This window comes from Teleopsis dalmanni, chromosome X (genome assembly GCF_002237135.1).
Source record: "Teleopsis dalmanni isolate 2A chromosome X, ASM223713v2, whole genome shotgun sequence".
NCBI lineage: Eukaryota > Metazoa > Arthropoda > Insecta > Diptera > Diopsidae > Teleopsis > Teleopsis dalmanni.
In genome coordinates this window covers 76489246-76513486 of record NC_051848.1, presented here as the reverse complement: position 1 = coordinate 76513486, position 24241 = coordinate 76489246, and the positions used below count along the sequence as shown (strand labels likewise).

The 24241-nt window shown below is 29.1% G+C and overlaps 1 protein-coding gene across 1 annotated transcript; it reads right to left on the bottom strand.

Annotated features, from left to right (window-relative positions):
- Window positions 1-1802: 1802 nt before the first annotated feature.
- LOC119689964 (LIM/homeobox protein Lhx3) lies at window positions 1803-23824 on the bottom strand. The gene is given in 7 exon segments (XM_038104923.1): window positions 1803-2755; window positions 2874-3068; window positions 3160-3311; window positions 4343-4535; window positions 4611-4813; window positions 10048-10222; window positions 23645-23824. Coding segments are annotated over 7 exon segments (1437 nt in total). The 5' UTR covers window positions 23754-23824; the 3' UTR covers window positions 1803-2345.
- Between the last annotated feature and the right edge of the window lie 417 nt (window positions 23825-24241).

Here is a 24241-nt window from a genome sequence, read left to right as displayed (position 1 = left end):
TGAAATTATTATTCAGTGTCCTATATTGGTTAGATTTTTCAATATATTTTTACTTTTTCACATATTCCTTTTCGAATATGAAACTTTTGCCAAAGTCTTGCCAGTGTAGACGACGAGTTAACAGCACATTTAGGTTGTTTAATAAACAATAGAGCTTTAGACAACATTAGAGCACACTAATGGGAAAAAATATGTTAAATAATGTTTTGATACGTTGAAGAAATCAACTTATATATACTGGAATATTATTGACCGTCGCATTCGTTGTGATCGTTCATATTCAGTACTCAGAAGAAGTTTCTGAGTACCGAAAACAGTATATATTTTAGAATTAAAACGACCCGAATATGCAGATCTCTCATTATGAGAACTAATAGCTGATTTTTGTAACAGCTTGCCCTCAACAATAATACTTAGTCATGGATAGAGATCCTTTAAGAGAGAAATGCAGGTCTCTGATGTAATGTATGGAGTACACAATTGTTCGAGACTGGTGACACCGATCGTTTTTTGTCGCTAGTATGCGTTGGGCTTTACGTATGATTTGAGGTATTTGAAGTTTCAACCATTTTGAGGTTCATATTTGTTTAAAACAGAAGAAAAGAAAAAATGAAACAAAGTAGAATTGCTAAAATTTAAGTATTTCGAAGATACAAAGTGTGCGATCCAAATGTTTAAACTCTCATATATTCGATTTGGTTACGTACCAGTACTGTAATGCCTCGATATTATACTTTCCTATAACTGTGATTTCTTAGCATATGAGTGTAAAAATTATGATTTCTGCAAATATAATTCAAGCAATCAATTAGTGATTCTATACCCTACACATAACTGTAATTAACTACTATTACATATTACTCATGGTCAAATGGAAAATTATAATGCCACAAGTAGTTTAATCCAAACCTTTTATATGTTATACTGATATAAACTCTAGTGTCTGACGATATGGCATAAACTTAAAGACATATGTAAGTAATAACTGTAAACGTTAGGTAGGAACGTAAGGAATTTCTTATAGGAGGATGGTATAATGATGAGTTTCAATTCTTGGAAACATCAAAAGCAATATCTATTCATTGAAGCTGAGCTTTTCTCATATGAATGGAGTTCTGCTTAAAGGAGTTTCTGAATTAAATTAATTTTTATAATATCGCATCCTTTTTAATACATTATATACTGACATATAGTTAATTACTTAGCACATTAAAGTTTCATTTTTGGAACTAAAAACCGCTTTACTTAGAGAGTTATTTTTCTTTTACTGAAGGAAACAAATGACTACTTACTCTAATGATCAATGATTGTTTAATCCCCTTACTATTCCAAATGGCAAATCAAATCAAAATATAAAGATACCAGGTATTTTAAAGATAAAATCCTAAAAATATCTCATTAAAATATGCAAGGTCTTCTAATAGTAAATAATAAACAATATAGGTTTACGAATGATATATCATCTGAAGTTTTAAGTGAAAAGGAATCGATGCCTTCAGTTGTCTTCAACTATAGCAAAAAATATCAATTATAGCAAAAATATCAATTATAGCAAAAAATATCAATTATAGCAAAAATATCAGTTATAGAAAAAAGTTTCCATTTTTAGATAGTTTCTTTATATAAATTAAGTCGAATATGCTTTAGCGTATAAAATATTTAAAATTGAAACATAAAGTTATAATATTTATTATATTTTTTTATATTTGACATCACCGATGTTTCGAAGTTTTTTTGACTTCTACCTCAAAACTGGTTAGTGTGTTTACTAAAGCCTATTTAAATTAATTAATAAAGAAAAAAATTCCTTTTGATATTAACAGAAATTGTATTCAGCTATAATAATTAGCTTAGCACTTCATTAAAATTTTTGAAAAAGTTGTGTTTAGTAAGCAGTTAACTTGAAATCGGCTTAACAATATTATCTGGGCTAAGAGACTCAACGTTGAGAAAGTGTCGAGTTATATTAGAGTCCATTAGCTAAGGCATATTGGCTAACTTGTTATTGCATATCGCTCAATCCAGATAAAATTGACCTAGCCAAGGTAGTTGGTAAAACGCATGCATCATTATTTCGTTTATGAAGACCATAAAGACATCTAGCAGAATACCAGATATCTTATAGATAAAATGATGAATGTACATATATGACAATAAATAAAAACACATAGAATAATAATTGACCACTGGCGCCCGTTAAATGATTATGAGTTGAAATCTCATCAAATGAAGATGATCTAATCAATTATTTTGTTTAAGAAGTGATATTTCAGTTTTCTTTAAATACCCGTATTATGCGAATTAATAATTTCAATTTATTTAAAGTTATTCAATTTGTAATTGTGTTATGATTCTTCAACTTGTGGCTTCTCGTAATCAATTTGGTGGTTGTTGACGGTACCGCTGCCGGTGCTGATATTGTTGTTGCTATTACTATTGCTGCTATTACTGTTACAATTACTGTTGGTATAGTTGATAAGAGTAGTTACTGTACTGTTATTATTTGATAGTAAATAGTTTTTTGTCTGCATTTGAAAGTACTTAAAGAATATGTTCGAGTATCAGTAATGTACCCCAGGCGTTGCGGAATTTGCGTTTGATGTATTCCCTGAGTCTCCAAGCCAAGAATCGGGACTTGGCGGAAAGTCTGGATATACCTGTTCTGGGCTAGAATCATTACTTAAGTCTGATACTGCACTGCTACCATGTAAACGATGTGGCTTGGAACTATGCATATTCGAAGAGGCATTGTGATCTGTTTAGATAGTAGAGAAAAAAAAAGTAAAAATTTGTGACAATGTATGGATATATTTAAAAAAGCTTGTGAAAGCTTTTTAATATGTACATATACATATATATATATATATGCTTACCTATATTTGTATAAACTATATTGTCTGGATATGAACCAAATGAGTGATTTTGTCCGACTGGAGGTGGAGAGCGACTGGATGGGTATTGTGGTGGGCTGGAACTACCATGTAAGTACGAGCCACCTCGAATACTATGCGGTGATGCACCCTCCTCTAATCCTAAATTAACTGTACTGTAACTGTCATTACTTAAGTCTTTTATGAAAACAGGAAGATGAAACAGGAAGAAAACAATTTAAAATAAATTAATTTATTATCATAGTGTATTTTTATTTTGAATACACACCATGATGACTAAAACTATCATAGTCTACTTTCAATTCATCTTTATCAAGGAATTTTTCGGTACGAGGTGAACAGCTTCCTTTCATAGATCTGAAGTATTGACTCCATCGTGTACGTCCAGCATCCTTTTTAAGTCGTTTTTCCTTCGCTCTTCTGTAAAAATTGTTTCTATATAATTAAACTTCCTAAAAAAATATAATTTTCTTAACTTATACATTATTTATCATTAGTTGATTGAAATTTATATTTGAAATTTCTTTATTTTTTTCAATTAAAAAATGCACAAACGGACCAGACTATAATAATTTGCATTAACAAAAGTTTTTCAATAATTTAAGCACTTTATAATCACATTTCTTAGATTATTGGTATTTCGACATGATTTTGTGATAATCAGAATTCTTGAACAGATGATTTCAATGCTTTTAACATAGCTTATTTACATTGGAACTACGGAAGACTATATTGAACTAAGCCCCATTTAAGTATTTGTGTCTATAATATAATATAAGTATTTTACTAAATATAGGTATTTATTATCCTTACATTCGGTATGCCCGAATATGCTGCGTAACATCTTTGCACTTCACAGAAGCTTAAACGCGGTCTGTCCGGCAACTATGAAGCCAGTTTAATACTAAAAAATTAACTTACCTGCTGAAAACAGGCGTCGTTAGATCCGCCGTAAGTGCTGCCGTTATACTCATACCAATTTGTTATCATATTCATTCCTTTTTGGTTTGTTAAAGTGCTAAATTGCATTAAAGTCCTCGGCTTTCACGCTGCGCCCTCTTAATCTCATCCCAAGACGAAAATATGTCTAGTGATTGTGACAAAGTTGGAGGTTGCTTGTAGGTTAGTAGGCGAAATTTCCGGACAGACCAAGTTAAGCCCATTGTGTGCTTATTTTAATTAAAATTATTTGTAGCCTGGACATGTACGGGTAATGAGTTATCTTAGGCGCTCAATTTTTTGTTGCATACCCTACGTCCAAAAATTCAGAAAAAAAACGGCAATTTGCGATGAGGTCACAAATGTTTCGTTCTCTCATTTTTCTGAACTTTTAAACGAGTTCACTCACAAAAGAATTGATTTTCAATTTAATTTATATGCAACGACCTCATGAATAATTGTTTTCAATAAACTATACATTACGAGTTATTGGTGGATCTAAATTTATTTACCTGTTTTGAAACCAAACTTGCACAACTCGCATATCTAAGCCGGTATCTTGGGATAACTGCTCACGTACATGTCGGGCTGGTTTTGGGCTATTATTGTAGGCGGTTTTCAGAGTTTCTAATTGTTTAGCTGTAATCGTTGTGCGTGGTCGCTTATTCGGCTGATCACCGTCAAGAGATCCATCTAAATAAAGACCTGTAAAAGCATTTAAAATGATAATTGTTGATAAGGCTTTCAATAATACTATTGAAAATTGTTCATTGATTTTACCTTTAGCCTTAGCTTCTTCATAATCCCGTTTGCATACAAGCTTTCTATCCTCCATTAAGTAAAATTCATCACCAGTGTTCAGAGTTCTGGAGCACATCGCACACAAGAAACATTGCAGGTGATATACGTTGTCTTGTGCTCTTCGTACTACTTGCGTTGGCGGTATGCCCATATCACATGCGGAGCATTTTGTTCCATATCGTCTGTTAGACCCAAACATTGGAAGATCGAGAAAAGTTTTTATTAATCAAAAAAGTTAGCAAAATTTGACGAAAAATATGACTTTCGGAAATGAATTTTATTACTACTAAGCTATACAACTACTATTTCTCATTTCACGGAAGTACTTCCAATATTATTTCAATAACGACAGATGTCAAACAGAACTGTCACCCAACTATGATATTTTTAGTTTAGGTGTTGTAATTTGCATCTCTCAACAAACGCTGAAAATGATGAGGTTGTGAAAGTCTATTATAAAACTGATGAGGATTAAAATTTCTGAAGGGATTTCAGAAAGGATTGAACAACACATAAATAAAATTATCTTCTTAGATATTGTTGAAATACAAGATTCTTTCTATTTTCAAATTTGTATAGGCTTAGGTGAACAAAATATGTAAAGAAATTGAAACATAAAGTTATAATTTTAATTATTTTTTATTGAATCTTTCCGACGCTTCAAAATCTTTTGGACTGGTTCCTCAGTACGCAGGGTATGTGAAAATATACATACATTAGTTTATAGTGTCAGTTCTTAAAGTAACCAATACTATAAATAAGATTGTCAAATCTGGAACAGTAAAAATCAGTCACAAGTAATTGTAAAAGGACTATCCAGAAAAAGTCATTATATGGTGTGACATTTTGTCTAGAAGTGTGATTGACTTATGCAGTTTCGAACATAATAAAAATATGATGTAAACCGTTCATTTTAGATCGGTACTGGTATATAATTTCTATTTAAGATATAATAGTGGAAGATATGTACTTTCAAAAGAAAGATGGAACAAGCTGCATAACATGTCTAATTTAGGTTTTGTTGTGTAAGAAATTTATCGGACGTGTAATTTCAGGTTCTGGTGATGTGATTTGGCCTGGCTATCAAGATTATATAAAAATCCTCAAATTCTTGACCTTTTGTAAACGGACATCCATCAATTTATGACGAGGCTATGTGCCTGGTCATTATTCAACTCTTCGAATATGATCTTAAATTTATGCAGTACTGTAATATGTCTCATGAACATTTGATTGATGCTGTATTGTACATCTAATGGTTAGGTCTTAACAACAGATTGAAATAAAATTTTCATCGAGATCTACATTTTATTAGTATTTACTTTCAGAATAACAAAATGCTTTGAATTATAAACTTGTGAATGTACGCCAATTAAATTTTAATTTCAAATTATTCCATAATAAAAAAATAATTGTTAATTAATTTTAAATTCAGACACGAAATCTAGAAACCATTTTAACCATTCTAACCATTTAAGAACTCATAGGTTTGAAAAAATATTTATTAAAACTTATTAACTGATAAATAAATAATGAAATAAGAAGACATATAATAGACGCCATGTCCTATATCTCTCATTTAGAACTTAAGTTTGTTAGATAAGTAAAAATTGTAATGTTCAAATATATATATAAATTATATAATATTATATATTGATATTATAATATTATAATTATATATTGTTAATATGATAATTGATTTTTTTGGCTGCCTTGATTGTCAGACAGATTACAAAATAAATCTATAAATTGATTAAAGATTTTATGAGAAGATATATATTTTCGAATAAAAAAACTGTTAAAGCCGAAAGCACGATTAAACTTAAGTCTCTGACTGGTAGAAGATATTAGATGCACCCTCAATCATAATTTTTAGATATGATTATTTTTTTTAGGTGTAATAATTTATTTTTACAACAATGACTTCTATAGCAAAATAAAATACATTATATTAACATATGTTATGGTTAAAAATATTGTTGCATCAATAATTAAGCTTAAACATAAAACTTTGACAAATTATAAATTTGTCATCCATTTGCATAGAGACAATTTGTGTGGATGTTTATATTTCTAATTAGATAATTTTATAGTTTATTTAAATAAACAGTTGGAAATAGTACGTATTCATAGTTTGTAATTGTGCAAAAAAAATCCAAAATGTGGATTGTAAGCAACATGAGTGAAAATGAAATTATAATTATAATTCTTATTTGCTTTAACCGATAAGACGAATAAATGCCCAATTTCAGTGTTGAATAGTTGTCAATGGTGCTTTAAGTTTAATATAAATATGTACGACGAAATAATTTAATTTAATAAAGAACCTATAAATGAATTATTTACTTAATTTTGGATGATATAGTTTTTTTTACTGATTTGTTTAATTAGAATGAGTTGAGTCAAGGTCTTGTGTATATGTATACCATATTCTAACATTGTTAAATGAGTAGTGTTTTTATATTATATACATAAACGTAAACACTAAATATAATTCTTATGTGCTTTACTCGACAAGACAAAAACCTATCACACTACAACGATAAATAGTTGGCAATGCTTCTTTTATTTTGTTGTGGATAAGTAAAATAGAACCAACTTATTTTAAGGTTATGTTTGAAATTTTGGGTAGTAAAAATTTTTACTGGTTTGTCATTATTATGAACTGTGGAAAGTTTTCGAAAAATCAAATTCCTGCGGTTAATCTCTTAATGATTTAATTTCTTATTTACTGGAATGAAGTTTCCGCATTCCGTAGGAAATCTTCATTCATTCCTAAGAACTTTATTGGGTTAAAGTTTTCCAATCTCGATCTTCTGTTCTACTTTCTACCTATGGCAGAACAAAAAAAATGATTAGTTTTATTTTTAGGTTTTCATGGTGTGACAGTGTTCATCTTGTTTTTAATGATAGTGAATGACTGCAGTGATTGTAGTTTAGTAGTTAGGAAAGAATTCTTACGCTATATTTATATATAATAATACATCTGTTTTGGACACTCTTGAACAACAATTGTCAGTGGAGTTTGGAAGGATCTCTTGGTTTAATTGATCAAAGAAAATTTTTAAATTGTAGTACTCAGAAATTGAACGCTGTCAAATTTCACACGTACACATAAATTGCGTTATTTAAATTTTAAGTTGTGCCGAAAAACATGGCTCAAATATATTTTAAGAATTATAATAACTTATATAAATATATAAGAAACATATATATGGTATAAGAATAATTTCAATATAATTAGTACAGTATATATTATTATGTACGTTAAAGTAAACAATGATCTGACGAATTAGGGTAGGTTTGGTCAGGATATACCGGCGATCCCTAGTAGATCCACTTAGGCCTATTGGCCCATTGTGTTACTGGTAGAATTAATACAAATACTTGATTTAATTCCATTTTAAATTTGGTAAAAGGATTGCATGTATACGGGAACGATGGTCTTACTGCTTCTTTGACGTTCATGAGACGGTGAAGACTTTGACCGAACACCGTTGCCAAAAACCATTTGCAATTAACAAAACATCAAAAGAGATAAAAAAATTCTTTAAAACAACTGCTGTGTATTTGCGAAATACATGGATGTGACAACTGAGACTCTGAAAAACATAGTCCAACGTAATTTGATGGAAGATATGGACAAATGCGCTTCATGTCATACAGTCTAGGGGGAAAAATTAAATTAAAAAAACTGACTAGTCCAGCATTACAAATATATATTTAAAATATTGCCAGGGATTACATCATGTATGAAAGTCAGTAGGTGTCAGTAGTATCACTAGTCAGCGAAATCTTTTATAGTGAATTTATTTAGGAAGTTAAGATGGATAAGAAGTTAAGATATAAAAAAATTAAATGCTTTCATCGATGTTTGTCGGTTACAGTTTGACTAGAATATCACGAAGCAGGCAGTTGCGATTTTGTTACACGATAACGTATCATGATACAAACATATCATATAACGTATATTTTTAACCAAATGGTGCATCATTTTTCGCGATCGTCCACTGTATTCAACTTATTAGACTTTGTGTGGCTTCTGGCTATTCTTCAAATCGAAATTGACGGTGAAACGAAATTTTTGCAATATCATAATTATTCATATGCTTTGTTTTTTTTTTAAGAAGTTACATGGGATCTAGGATAGACTATATGTCTAAATTGATCTGCTTGCGGCTTCAAATAATTTTAACTTCCTTTTGAGACATATGATATATGACTTTACTTTGGCTATATAATATTAAAGGAGATGGATAGCAGAGGATAATTTAGGAACTGCCAGATATAAGTATTCATGTGTTATTTTAATTGTCTTAAGCATTTATATGACAATTAATACTGTTCCATCATTCTTTAACACCATTTCCATTAATTATGTTTAATTTACCGGGTCATAATTAACTGTAAAAATTTAAGATGTGGTGAGTTCTGGGTTTCTACATTAGTTTACCATAAAATCATCTTCACTTTTAAGAAATCACTCATTATATTGTTTATTTATTAATTATGTTGAAGCTCTTTGAGCCAGTGCACTTGAGCACTTTTACTCTTTCTTAACTCGAAGTATTTTCAGAACCCCTCTTTACGCCTTGATTGCATTATTATTTATCACTTCATCAGACTAAGCAGTAATTGCCTGTAACTATTTTGAGATTTAATAACGCGATGTTGGTAAGTCTGTCAGTTTTCGCAAATAATTTCTGGGCTTTATCCATTATGTATTTTTTGATGGGATCAATCTTGAGGTCCCTGAGATTCATAAGTAGAATATCTTTTTATGTGTTAGCTTCACAATAACTTAATTGAATCTTATTATAAAATATTGTTTTTTAAATATATTTATTTTAAGTTAGAAGGGTTTGAACAGTAATGAAGAAGCAAGAACAAAAATTTTTTCATTATTTTATTGAAATTTCGGATATTGGCACGTACTCATCATCGGTGATCTTAGAAAATATTCGAAATTTCATTCAATTAGTTTATAGTTCGTATGTAATTTGTTGGAATGTAAGAGCTTGGTTTTATAGTTATTTAAATTTGAATTGGTAGGACAATATCAATTAAATAGAGCTTCTACATAACTTAATCCAAAACTTACAAATACACCCTTTATATGGTATACTGAACTACATTTAACTACACTGAGATCTACTGAAATCCACTCAGATACAATGAACTACATCATAGAAAATTATATTATTAACAGGTGGATATATGCTAAATTTACCTTTTGAAACAGTTTAGCTTTCTGAGAGCTGCATAATATTTGCTATTCAATTTCTTCAAGTTAATTGCAAATGTCAAAAATGACTCAGTCAAGCCATTTGCTTAATTAAATATCGATGAGTTGTCATATTTCAATATTTACTTGTTTTTTGTACTCGTAATAGTTTCTTTTAAGAAATTTACTTACTTAAAAAAGTCGTCCTTGCAAAAAAGTTGACCATTACGTGAAAAACACTTGTCATTTAATTGGGTATGACACTCGCTGCATTGTAGACATTTCGCATGCCATGTTCGCTCAAGGACTTTCAATATAAATCGATCCAAAATTAGCTCGTGACATCCTCCACATTTTGGTATTGTAGCTAGAAAAGAAGAAAAATAAAAATTTAAACAAACGATAAAGCATGTAAACATATTAGAACATTATTGCTTCGATAAGATAGTTTAAATTCGATAAAACATAGAATAACGTATTGTTAAATGAATTTAAAATAAATTTTATGCGTCATGAAAATGTCTTATAATGGTTAAGAAAATAATTCATAGGAAAAAAAATTTAATTTGCACATAGTTATAATTTTTTTCAATATATGGAAGAAACACACGTTACATAATTGGAAACTCCTTGGATCCTTTCGTTATCTTTGGACATAATATTCAATATCGCTCTGTTGTGAGTTCTATGTTTATTGACTTTCTGAACCTAAGCATATGAAAGCATATAAACATATGTTATAGAACTCACTATCTAATCTAATCTAATCTAATCTAATCTAATCTAAAATAACCTAATCTAATCTAATGTCACAACAGTCACTAGCAGTATGGGGCTGTATGCAGATCTTAGATCAGTCATCGAATTATCAGCGAAGCTTGTAAGGAATACATAAATTAGGCAATGAGAAGACTCTGTAGACTCTGAAACTCTGTAAAAACCCACCAGCTAACAAAGAGTACACTTTTACTCTTTGTTAAAAAGTGCATTACCTCGAAAAATCTCAACATAAGAAGGGAATTCATTGTTTGAAATATGAGATCCATTTGTATGTTAGCCACATATTTGTTTGGAAATTGTTATCTAGACAGAAGCTTCAATTTATAATCTATTAGTCTAGAACAGCAGAGGTTGTGCGCAGATTCAAATAAATTTCGCTAAATTGAATTAGCTATTCGGCTATAAAAGAAGTAAACTAAAAATTGGATGTGTAGAACAAAATATATTTTTTAAATGAAAATAAAAAGCTGGTCTTAGAACTGAAATAATTTACTTATTTAAATATCATAGACCTCGTGCATAAATTAATATACTGAATTACTATGGTAAATAGGGCATACGATTGGTGAACTCAATAGAAAGTTTTCAAAAGAAATAGAGCAGTCCAACAATCTGAATAACATGAAACTAATTTTTTACAGATATTGAAATAAATAATTATAAAATAAAATACGTACACTTGAAAATTAAAGTTTTCCTATTTTTTAATTAAAATAAATCCATAAGAAAATATTAAAGCTTTGATTAAAAATGTTATTATCATCAGTGATTATTACCACTTATATAATAATATATATTATTATACTTATATTTGTCCATTATATTTTCTTGAGAATTACTTTTTCATACGCCTTTGGTATATAATATTTTTTTTCAATTTATTTTTAGTAGTCGGATAATATGTATTTTTCTTATCCGTTCTAATAAAATGTGATTTATTTTCATTAAGTTGCTTGTGCTAATGATGTATCAATCAATATATCCGATCGTTATTTTATCGCCATCTAAAAATTCCTTTCAAATAGAATTAAAACTGCGTTCTAAAAATTAATCCAAATATTACTGAACTATCTGAAAAGTTCACCTCATTATGAGGTGAAGTTCTCATCACTGAGAAATGTAAAGTACCATCATTTACCCTTACACTACGAATAATGTCCCACGATTGCAATATGTAGAACTTATGTTAGATCTTAAATAAGCCTAAAAAGAAAGACATTCTGTGATCTGCACAGGTGTAAAGAAAATTATTGGACGTAAATGAAACATGACATCTGGTATTTATTTAACCGTAGCAAATTTTTTAATTTTTTCTATTGTCAGTCTTCGCTTTGAATAAATTAATGTTTAATATCCGTTTATAACATTTATAAATATGACTAGTCTTAAAATTTCTTGTCCTGTGTCTATGAAAAGATAGTAGAACTACAAGACGACTGAAAAGAAATCATACATATACGATAATGGTATTGTCGTATTATTGTTAATTTCTTTTTCTTTTAACTTCGGTAAATCGTGTATACACATTATATATAAAAGAAATATAAATATAGGTAGATAGCATTTTAAATGAATAATCTTAAATAATAAGTATTAATTCTTAAGTGGAAATTAATTATTTCTGTGATGTAAATTAGGTTGTTTCTTAAATAAGGTTATAATTGTGAATCGGTAAACAATATATAAGATAGGTAACTTCATTTAAGGAAGTAGCAAAATCACTTCAATTGGAACCAAGCTTTAAAAAATAACCACCTTTGCTGATATGGCAATATAATGAGAAGACCAGAGAAACATGTGGTAAGACAGGTGTTTCATATTAAAGAACTGAAGAGAGTTTCAGGTAGACCATGCGTTAGGTTAGGTTGGAGTGGCGGCCTTGTTTCCAAAAGGCCCACTTGCGCTCAAATGATGGCATATTGTGGTACCACAGGGTAGACCATTTAAAATTATTTGATTTTTTTCCGTAAGCTCTGTCAAAGCACGTAACTACATATATTTTAGTCACACCGTAACTTTAATGTGAAAGTAGCATTTATAAAAGATATTTGAATGGTAATATAACTGTATTTATGAAAGATATTTGAAGGGTAATATTTTGGTGGGACTATGTTCTTTAAATTTCAATGTAATGATTAGCAATTTAAAATGATGCTTGTGTGATTACATATACATATATTACATATCTTTTAGGAGTTATAATAATATTGGAATAATTATTAAATATGCTTATATGATCCACAACTGTCTGATAGACAAATTGTTTAATTTTACTACCGATACAAATAAGTAAATACGAAAAATATTAGTAAGGGAAAATAAACAAATATTTTTCTGAAAAAATGAAGTCATGAAATCTATTACGATTTAATACTGCAAATCCTACCATATAAAAGTGTATTATTAAACGAAAATAATGAAATTGTCCTGTTCTTTGAACAATCTCGTCTCAGCCGAGCTATAAAAAAGTCATTTTTAACCACACATACATTCATTAGATCTTAGAAAAACCAGATAAAGCTAAGAATGTAAAATACTGCACGATCATTTAGCCGTGAGAAAGGTTTGTTCTTGTTGGGTCCCACATCATTCGATAAAATCTCAAAAAGATGCTCGTGCCGATTGGTGCACACAAATGCTCAAGAAGTACAATGACGGTGCATCAAAAGACGTATATAACGCTTCAAATTTGTGGAAATTTATTTTGAAAAAAATAAATCTGCTCACGAACTTTATTCAGTGATGAAGTTCATTTCTGGTTAAATGGCTATGTCAATAAACAAAATTACTATGTATGGAGCGAAGATAATTCTCAAGCTGTTAACATATCACCATTACATCTATTAAAATTGACTGTTTGGTGCGGTTTACACGCTGGCGACATTATTGGTCCATATTTCTTTTGAAATGATGAAGGAGCTGCCGCTGCCGTTTCGGTGAATGGCGAGTGCTATTTATTTTCAAAAGTTATTCAGTTAAAAATCGGCGACATTTGCTTCCAAGAAGACGTCGCGGCGCATCTTGCCAGACAGAGCGCTTAACAATCGATTTATTACGAAATCAATTTAGTCACAATTTTATTTTCAGAAATGATCCTGTTAAATGACACTTTCGTTCGTGCGATTTAATGCCTCCTGATTACTTTTTATGGGTATGGGTCTATGTTAAGTCATTGGTTTATGCCGACAATCGACAAACCAGCAATTCTTGTTGCATTGGAAGCCAATGTTCGTGCCACCATTAAAGCCACACGGCATTAAAGCCACTGATCGAAAGGTTCATGTAATTCGTAATTATTTTCCAGATTATTATATAAAAAAATTTTATTCCAACAATATTTCCGTCTTGTGTTATCATTTTAAGTTCTCATGCAGCTAAAAATACACCAGTAACAACGGACAGTTCGAAAAATGAAGAGTTAAGATAAATTTTTATCGAAAGCTGTCAGTATAGCTCATATGAAGAGATATCTCAAACACCAGCTACTACAGTTGATTATATGGTATATGTTATACTGGAAGGAAAGCATGGTATCGGAAATATTTAACTGAAGAACAGAATACAGAGTGTTGGCAAACTTTCGGATGGGACATGGAGCAGACAGTAATACGCAGAAAAATAAAAATTTTATATTTTAAAATACTTTTTATATATTTAAATTGTAATTTAATTAATGATTATTTTATATGTCCAATATTCGTAATCGGTTAAATACTGCCTGAATAATTATGTTAAAGAAGTCTTAATGTGATACCAGTTGAGGTAAGCTTTAACTGTATTAATGGATATATTCCTTTTCAGCTCTAATATTCTTAATTCAAAGCTTTTATAGTCATTCTTTATAAAGGGTTTATCCAGATTTTCGAAGTAAGCCTCGGTAAATAATTTCCTTGAATCTTGAATCCTTAAAAATTTGATTTGGAATTTAATTTAGTTTTTTTTTAAGTTAAAAATAATGGAACTGAGATAAGTAATCCTATTTGAGTTTATAGACAGGGTTTACAGTACATATCTAAAATAATTTGATATTCAATATGACGAAACTAAGCAAAAGAGAAATACTTTTTGATTCGAAGGTAAAGGAGATTATCCATTTCATATTATTGGTTTGGAAATGCTGTTTTGGTGGCATATATCAACCAAAACTGTCATCCAAGGCACCAAATGATTAGTTAAAGATTTAAGAATTTATAAAAATTTTCACAAAAATATTAAAGAGTTTTTGCATCGAACCTTATTTTTCGCTTGGCATTATTATATTATTATTAATTATTTGTATTATTTGGATATATTTATATCACCAATCAAATATATAAGATTGTTGCTTCTGGCGTAGTACATAAAAGAACAAATAACTTTCGAAAGACCATTGCATCCACAAAAAATCACTGAAAGTTATTGTGTGCCATTTCGTCTGTGATAGGTCCATATTTTTTTCTTGAAAAGGTCAAATGTGTGACAAAAACTGTCAATTCTGAACAGTATTAGAACATGATTTCCAATTTTGTTTTTTAACGTAAAATTAAAGATATATAGTCTCAACAAGACAGTACCACAACCTACCAAGATCATGTGTCTTATCATTGCTAGACCTTTTTGTGAGATTATTTAGCGAAATCAAAAGAAGAAAATGCAAATGGATTGACCATACGTTTAGAAAAACATCATTCTGCATAACAAAGCAAGCCCTACGCTGGAACCCATATGGCAGCCGCCAACCTTAAGCCTCAGCTGAGACATGGCAAAGAACCGTGAACCAGAAGCTTAAAGACGCACAGTACGCCTGAAACCTAATCATGAGAGAAACGGGCAACAAACTAAGACTTAAAAGAATACGTAAGTAAGTTATTTATGTGTAATTATGGGGACCTCAATCCTAAACTTTTGATGCTTTGAAAACGAACATCGTTCGAGTTATGGTTGAGCTATTGACAACTTTGTAATGGCAAGTCACCGAAAACCAGTACCATAGGATTCAGTGATGCAGAATGTCATGTAGAGAACATTTGAAAGATGTTGTATTTTAGAGCTAATTACAAGATCCAGATAATTATTTTATTGGAAAAATATTAAATTTTTTAATGAATGCAATGAATGTTTTCAATAAATACTTAATTAGAATTTTGAATAATTATTATCAATGGTTCTATGTTATTGTTATTAGATGTATTACCATATACATAAATAATACTAATATATTATGTATATATTATATTATGTTTTATTTATAATATGGTCCGTCACGTTTTTAAAGTGATTTCAAATGTAATAAAATCTTAAAGTAGATGTTTACTACTATCGAAAAACGGTTAGGACAAACTTTAACTGCCAATACCTTTTTTGCGTACAAAAAAACGTAGTAAGTACCTTCTTAGCAGGACACTTTAATCAAAATTCTCTTGCGTTCCATTCCAATCTAAATTCTACCTAGCTAGGTTTTTGCACCGGGATTTTGTATTCATTTGTGAAAAGTAGAAATTTGATTTTGCTGGGATAGCTATATAAGCGACAGAAGAGGTAATACTTATTAATAGTAATACTTATTAAAAAATATTGGAAAAGTAAAGAAATTCTTACATACAACTCTCTCTTTAAAATGAGTTTAATACATAAGAATCTAAGACTGTACAAGGGACATGGACTTGAAAGCCGCTTGAGATACTTTTTTTATATTTTATACTTTAGCATTTTCTTGTCAGCTAGAGCAATTGTGACTACAATGATTTAGTTCAATATATCTTAAGCATTTTTTTAAAAATTTATATACACGGTTCTTTATTACCAAATTATATGATTTTGCAACGCAATGCCTTGAACCAAAACCAAGAAATGAAAAGAAACCTATATTTTGAATGATAGCTCTGTAGATCAATATTTACTGAGTTACGGGGTGTAAAAAGTTATGTATTCTTAAAAATCTTTAGTGAAAATCCCTTAAATTTTAAAAACGGTTTAGGTATTTTCTTTCGGTCACAAACTATTTTATTATAATTATTGTTTTAATAGAATAGCTAATTTATTCATCATATTAAATGCGCCAGCAATTGACTATATTTCAAACCAGTATATATAATGAAGGGAAAAACAATGTCTACGGTAGACATCTATTAATTTAGTAACAGTATAGTATAATGAAACTGGGAATTTACACTAAGATACTAAAAAAATTTTTTGATTAATACTTTCAGAAATGAGATAGCTGAATGTGATCAGAATTATGTAGCATCATCAGAAACTGTTTATATATTATTTAAGGGCAGTAAATAACACATTTAATTTATAAATGAGCAATTAGAAAAAAGATGACATATGGCGAGGTATTGTACTTCTAGCAGGAAATTTTCGTCATAATTTACTGGTAGTGCCAGCATCGATGCCTAGAATTATTTATTTAAATCAAATAAATAATTAAGTATTAAACAATCAAGAATTGTAAAAATCTTTAAAGTTATGCTAATAATATAACTTTGCTATATACTAGTATATGAGTGAGAAATTTTTCCAATATATAATCGAAGATTATATAAGAATCGATATCCAATATATAAGAATCGAAGATATCGAAGAATTAAACATTTGTGAAATGAATGAAACGATTTGTGCGTTATATATTCCCGAAAATTTTAAGAATCATGACCGGCTTTTCAAAGGTGCAATCTCAAAAAAAAGTGATAATATAAATATAATATGAATCAAATAAAAAAATTTTATTAAAACTTCCTAGTCAACGAATGATATATAAATCTATTGAGATGTTAGGGGATGAGGATGAATCTATCAATTAACTAGATAACTATTTTGACAACTAGACTATCTAATCTATAAACAATTTTTGAACTATTTGGAATTGATGGAAATATCATCACACATTTTCCACACAAATCTTTACCACAAAATGTTTGTACATCCCATGCAAAATAAAAAACTACAACTTACTACTACTTAAAACAGCAAAAATTATATATTATATGAGTTATAGGGTTATATGGGTTATGTGTTATAGGGGCTAAAAAAGACTATAAAAACAAATGATTTTATTGGATTGAAAATGTGAGTAACTTAAATGTCAAAGTTGTATTTTAATGTTTGATGTATATTGGACTATATAAAATATATTTATATATTTATATTTATAAAATATATATATTTATAGATGAACTCATAATTTCGGAAAACCGTAAAATTGTAAAAACTATGAAGCAAACTCTTAAAAGTGGCCCTGACGAAGTATTAATCAACAAGTCTTAAATAAAATTTATGAGACCCGGAGATATACAAACAGTTGACTGTTATTAATGTTTATGGCAATTCCGATAGAGTTCACAATCTGTATATTTGACAAATTAGCATAATTAGTCGCGGCTAAAAATTATTTATAAAATTTTTTCATAAATGTTTAATCCCTTAGCGTGCACAAAGCATTAGACGCACCCACGGCTTAGCTGAGACAGTAAAAATATCTGGAAAGATAATTATATATACTTTGTAGACTACGAAAAATCATTCGACAATATTTTGAATTAAGAGTCCCCAATTTTTACTAGAGACAAAGTACAAGTGTCACAGTTAAAAACAGACCAACAAATAATATAAAAATATTAAAATAGACCAAAAGGCAAAATTCATTATAGTTTCTCTGAAAATTTATATTTTTTTATTTATTGAAAAGAACACTGCAATAGTAATCATAACCTTAAAAACCTGTAATTTATATTATAATTGGTGCGGAGATCTGAATATTTAAAGTTAAATAGATGAGTTCGAAAAGTAGGAGGTTTGAGTTTGGGTGTTACCGGCAAATACTTAGAATATACTGGTTGGATAAAACGAGCAATGCAGCGATCCTACAAAAAAAAAACTTTAACTAATAATATAAAGTAAAATCAGATATCCTTCTAAATAGATTAAATAGACTTCGAAATATTTGAATTTGATTGACTGAAAATAATTATGGAACTTTTATAAGCATCCCAAGCTCGAAAGGGTTATTCCAATATCTTTAAAAATATTAGTATTATGTAATAACAAAAGAAAGAATTAATCGAGAATATAACGAAGAACTTAAGACTCTCATGTTTTGTTTTAGGAAAACTGTCTATGTAGATACAAGTATTTTCTTCATTGGATTGAGAATAATTGAGGATTGTTCTTTAAAAAATATTTTTAAAAGCATAATGTCTGGAAAGAATTGTATAATCTGGTATTCTTTATTTTTAACAGTACGGTATATAAAGTCAAGCAACAAGACAAGTTCATTAAGCTGGTCCTTATCAATAAATGAGTAAATTAGTTGGCAGCAAAAAAGTTGTAAATTCATATCGTATGGGTTCTTTCTTCTCAGTCGCTGAGAAGTGATGTCTACACCAATACGTTAAACATAATGTAGAAGCAATAATCAATAGTATTCATATAACGATATACATTACACAAATGATACCTATCTATATATGTGAAAAAGCTATTGATAGTCGTGATATTGATATCTGTTAACGGAGGCATTATTAATATCTTGGACATTGAAAACGCAAATCTTTTTTTCACCTATTAATGTGATATTAGCCAGAAACACATAAATTTAGAATGTTATTGATATTTAAATATATAAAGCGATAATTATTATTACATTATAATAATAATTTATAGATAACTTATAATAATAATAACTTATAATTTATAGATACCTATACTTCTAAGAAAGAGTGAAAGAGGGAAAAACTAAAGACTACATGGCAATGATAGCAATGAAGTCAGGGTATATGCAAAGTTCGGTATAAATTTTTCACTATGTTTATACTCGCGATTATTTTCGCAAATGTGCAGATATATGTATATGTCAAATTATATACAAAATCGATACAAAATCCACACAAAATTGTACTGATAAAATTCTTTAACTGCAAAAAGTACAGATAGCATCATCTTAAAGAAGTCATTATAAAATCGGTGAACTGAATAAACACGCATACAATAGATTCTTTCCCAAATTGAATTTATGACTTGAATCACACACCATAATTTTTTACTAGGTTTGTGTACATATTTATAATAGTGTTGCCTCTCATAATATAAATGCATATTCCAGACATTATCTAACCAATTTATATTAAATTTCTTATACTAAGCTTCGCATACTAAGCTGAGGTCCTCTTAACTCACACCTAAGAGGTGGTTTTAGTGGGTTCAAGTCTCACACTGTAGTTTTTGATGCTTTCTATTTATTTATTTATTGTAAAAAAAAAGAGAATTATGTAACCAACGGTTAAGAAAGAAGAGCTCACTGTCATCAGGTTAAAACAAATATATCGAATATTTGCTAGGCCGGAGCGCTTATCCAATATCAATCTATTGGAACGCACGAAACAAATACAAGCTACCACTAAAATCAAAAAAATAAAATGAAAGTGGATTTGTCACACACTTACAAAACTAGCATCCTATACAACAAAACAAGTTCTATGCTGAAATCCACTAGGTAGCCGCCGGCCCTGAGCTCCAGTACTCCAGGAATTAAATTACGAAAGAAGCAGGCAATAGAGTAAGATTAAGAGTAATCGTTTAGGCCCTATGCATCTCTATGACAAAAAGAAAGCAGTAAGTAAATAAATTTAAATCGCAATAATTTCAATCACTGTTTTTTTTTTGGAGTTCAAACATTCCCAATAACAGCAATAAATATAATTGGAGTTAAAAATATGGGGACTCTGAAAGATATCAATTAGAAATGCACTTAATGAGTTCAAAAACATGAAAATTTAATTTTTTATATTGAAAATGATTAGATGTCTAATGGCACTTTTATTCTTCTATAGCAAAATTATTTTATTTTCTTTTTCTCTGACATGTTTGTTATTGATCTTTCGACTGTAGACGTTGTCCGAAGTGTATATCGTTTAATGTATGTTTTGTTAAAAATTGAATATGATATATTTTAATTTAATTATATTAATTAAAATATAATTAAAATCGTAATTTTAAATTTAAAATCTAAAACGAAAAATTTAAATTAAAGTAATAAAGTTAAAAAAATTAAAACCTAAAAAATAAACACTTCATCGAAGGTGAAATTCGAATATGAGCCTTCAGTTTTCTCCTAATAAATTTCGCTTAATGTCTGAGTTTATTATCTTAATTTTCAAAAGGTAAGGTATTAATTATATTCCTGATATATGTTTATTTAGAAGCATCTAGGGCTTTGATAGAAGGACTTATATCTAAAATTATAGGCCTGTATGAGTATCTGGCCTTTACTTCTCCACTGGAAACACAACAATACATGTACACAAGTATACATACATAAGTATAGTATATGGTCTAATGAATAATATTTTATACAAAATTCAGGTTTATTTGTAAAGACATATGTTCTAATTAAGGTCATGATAACATATGCATACACTCATGGTCATATCAAATGTAAAATTGTTGCTGTATTCAATGTAAGTTGAAAATTTGGAAAAGATATGAAGATAGAAGTTTTGATGCAATCTCGGGCATGTTGACCAGACCTTCTACATTTTGCCATTTTAGTTAAAGATTGTTACTTAATGGAAAAATATTTTTTCTTTATTTGTGGTCAATGTTTTCTAGATTTATTTTAAATATACCAATAATACTGTATGATGTTTTTAGTTTCAATCTAATCAATTAATATTTTACGATACTTGTCCAAAAATACATAAATTATATTCTTTCTGAATCACTGGTCACTGTTTACGATTAAGTCAGGTGTGTAGTGATGAAATCATGAAAGCATTTATCTACGGCAATATAACGTATGAAGAATTCCATATACTACTTCAACATATATATGAACGGTACTCAGCTTTATAAACCTGTAACCATTCTTTGAGTCGATAATACACAAACGTGGAACTCACTTAACTCACTGCTTTCTCATGAACAAATACCATAATCATGTAAAATGTAATACTCATATTCTTTTCATATCTTTATTAATTCTTAATTGATTCTTATTAATAATATTATGCTATATGAAGTATCAGGTTCATTGTGGATTAAAGAGTATATCAGGGTTGCGTTTAAGTTCAGTACATTTCTTTTGCGTATTATTAATATACGTATTATTTTTTTTTAAAGTTGTTAACTAATGATTTAGTTGTCATCAAATGTTTATAATCATTTATATATGAGACCAAAAACTTTTTAATTCACCTATTTTATATGTTTAATATGTCAGTACGCTTATATATATTTCTATGACTAGATTTTGAACTGTATCACTTTATTATTGACGAAACCTAATTTCAGTCACGTATAGTTGTTTTTTACACTTAACAATATACAAAATACTTAAGATGTAACCCTGGGGAACAAGAAGCCAAGTAGGACTGCAAATAAAATAAATATAACAGTTAACAGATGGTGGGCGAAAGTCATCAACAGCTGGTAACCAGACGCAAGTGACAGAAGAAGACAAAGGAGACTCCTATACATGACTGAGACTCGGTGTGCGTTATTATAATTTTGAAGATGACAAGTTGTCTTTGAGTGGGTATAAAAATAAAGAACTAGAAAATTAATTCCATTTCGAATCTTAGTCTTACTTTAGATTTGGGTAATATTTTGTAATAAAATAATGTAAAATTTTTATATTAGTTTTAAGTTTTATAATAAATTGGTTTTTTATTATCACCATTGCAAACATAGTTCGAAAAAAAATTATTTTATAAGATTATTAAATTTAAATCCGATGTTTAGTTGACTTGACGTCGGCTACTTATTTATAACAAAGGATTATGTACAAGATTTGAAAAATGAAGATAATTATGATTTTTAAAATTTAATACCTTTAAAATCTATCTCTAAACATTTGCTTCTGTTCCTGACGAGTTAATTTTCATTTTCAGATTTTAATATTTATTAAATCTTTTCTTAAATCAGTTATATACTAATTAAGCTTAAAGTTAATAAATTGATTTATTATAAAAATAATTCTTATATATTATGCCCCTGAGAAGTTTTTGAGCAAATCTACAGTAGTTTGATCAATACGATATAGTTATGGCATTTTCGATTGATGAATCTAAATTCAATCTAGATTAATTCTCGATCTGTCAAATTATGTTACCCAATCGAACGTTTTTCGTGTAATCTAACATTTTTGTAATAATGTTAGTAGTTATTTATATTTTTCATAGATATGTACCATATATCAAATCAAATCACTATTTATTTGTCAAGTTATATAAATCAGCTGTTTACTTCAAGGTAATTTTGCTAATCTGGCAAAATATTTAGAGTGTTATAAATTAATCTCGAGTGTAATACATTTTACTCGAGATTTACTACTCGAAAATGAAAATTGCACTAAAAGTGAATCTCGATTGAAAAAGTTACCCCAGATCTACCAATCGAAAACGGCATTATAGTTAGAAATTTATTTTAAATTAGTTTAAATTATTTTGGTTTAATGTTAGAATTATTTTACAACTTTATTAAAAATATCTTTTCTTCCTAAAAAGGGCAATAAAAAAGTTAGATGAAATTTAGAAGAATAGTGATTATACTGTCACATTAGGCAATATATTGATGGCTTTTCGTTTCAATCTGGAAAGCATGAAACCAAGAAGAAGGTATTCTTCATGTTTTTTTTTTATATTTAATTTTAATTTAATACGAATTCTGTCAAATAATGTTGTGACATTTTATAATTTCTTGATAAATAGATTTAAGATCTGATTATAAGATTCTTCATAAGTAGAATAATTACTAGTTATTGTCTCAGAAATGTTTAAATACCAAGAGTGCGACAATTAAATCTAAGTTGGAAAATTTGCCGTAATAGTTCTAATTTATTGGAAACTTCTTTTTTGTAGCATTATAAAGGTAATCAGGATTGGGAGTGTTAGTCTCATTGATACCATTATTCCCAATATATTAGAATGTCGCTGTAAAATCTGTCAGCCAACGGCATATCGGTATAAAAGTAGAGATAAATTATTTCTCTTTTTTTTTTTTAATCTGTATAACTAACTGTATTTGCACTTACACAATAGGAATTCCGGCAATTGACTCAAATTGATAGGCGGAACACGATCGTCACATTTGCCATTGGACAAGATATCGCTTTTGAACATCATTAGTTTCAAAAGTTCCATACTGCAATTAAAGTCGATTTAAGCACTTAATTCTTTAACTTCGCTAGCACAACTATCATGTTACTGGATTAACACACAATGCACACACACACACACACGCACACACAGATTGGCACCTGTTATTGAAGTAACGGATTTGACACTTAATTGCACTGTTTCATAGCCTGGATTTAAGCAGCTCGAGTGCAGGCCAAATTGCTAAGCTTTACTGATTTGACTTAAGATATCGATTAGCGATTAGCGATTAGTCAATTTAGGTATCACAGATTTTTAATTAATATTTAATAATATGAATAATGCGACGAATTTATGTTACAAGACCAGTAGTTATATTTAAGAATTTAATTGTGAGACTTTTCAGAGTAGTTAATCACGAGAACGACAACGACTATGACTATAGCGACGTAGGCGAGTACGTGAGTAAAATTGCCACATATTCCGCACACTGAATTAAATCTTTAAGCCGTTTGATAAAAAAATTTCATTTG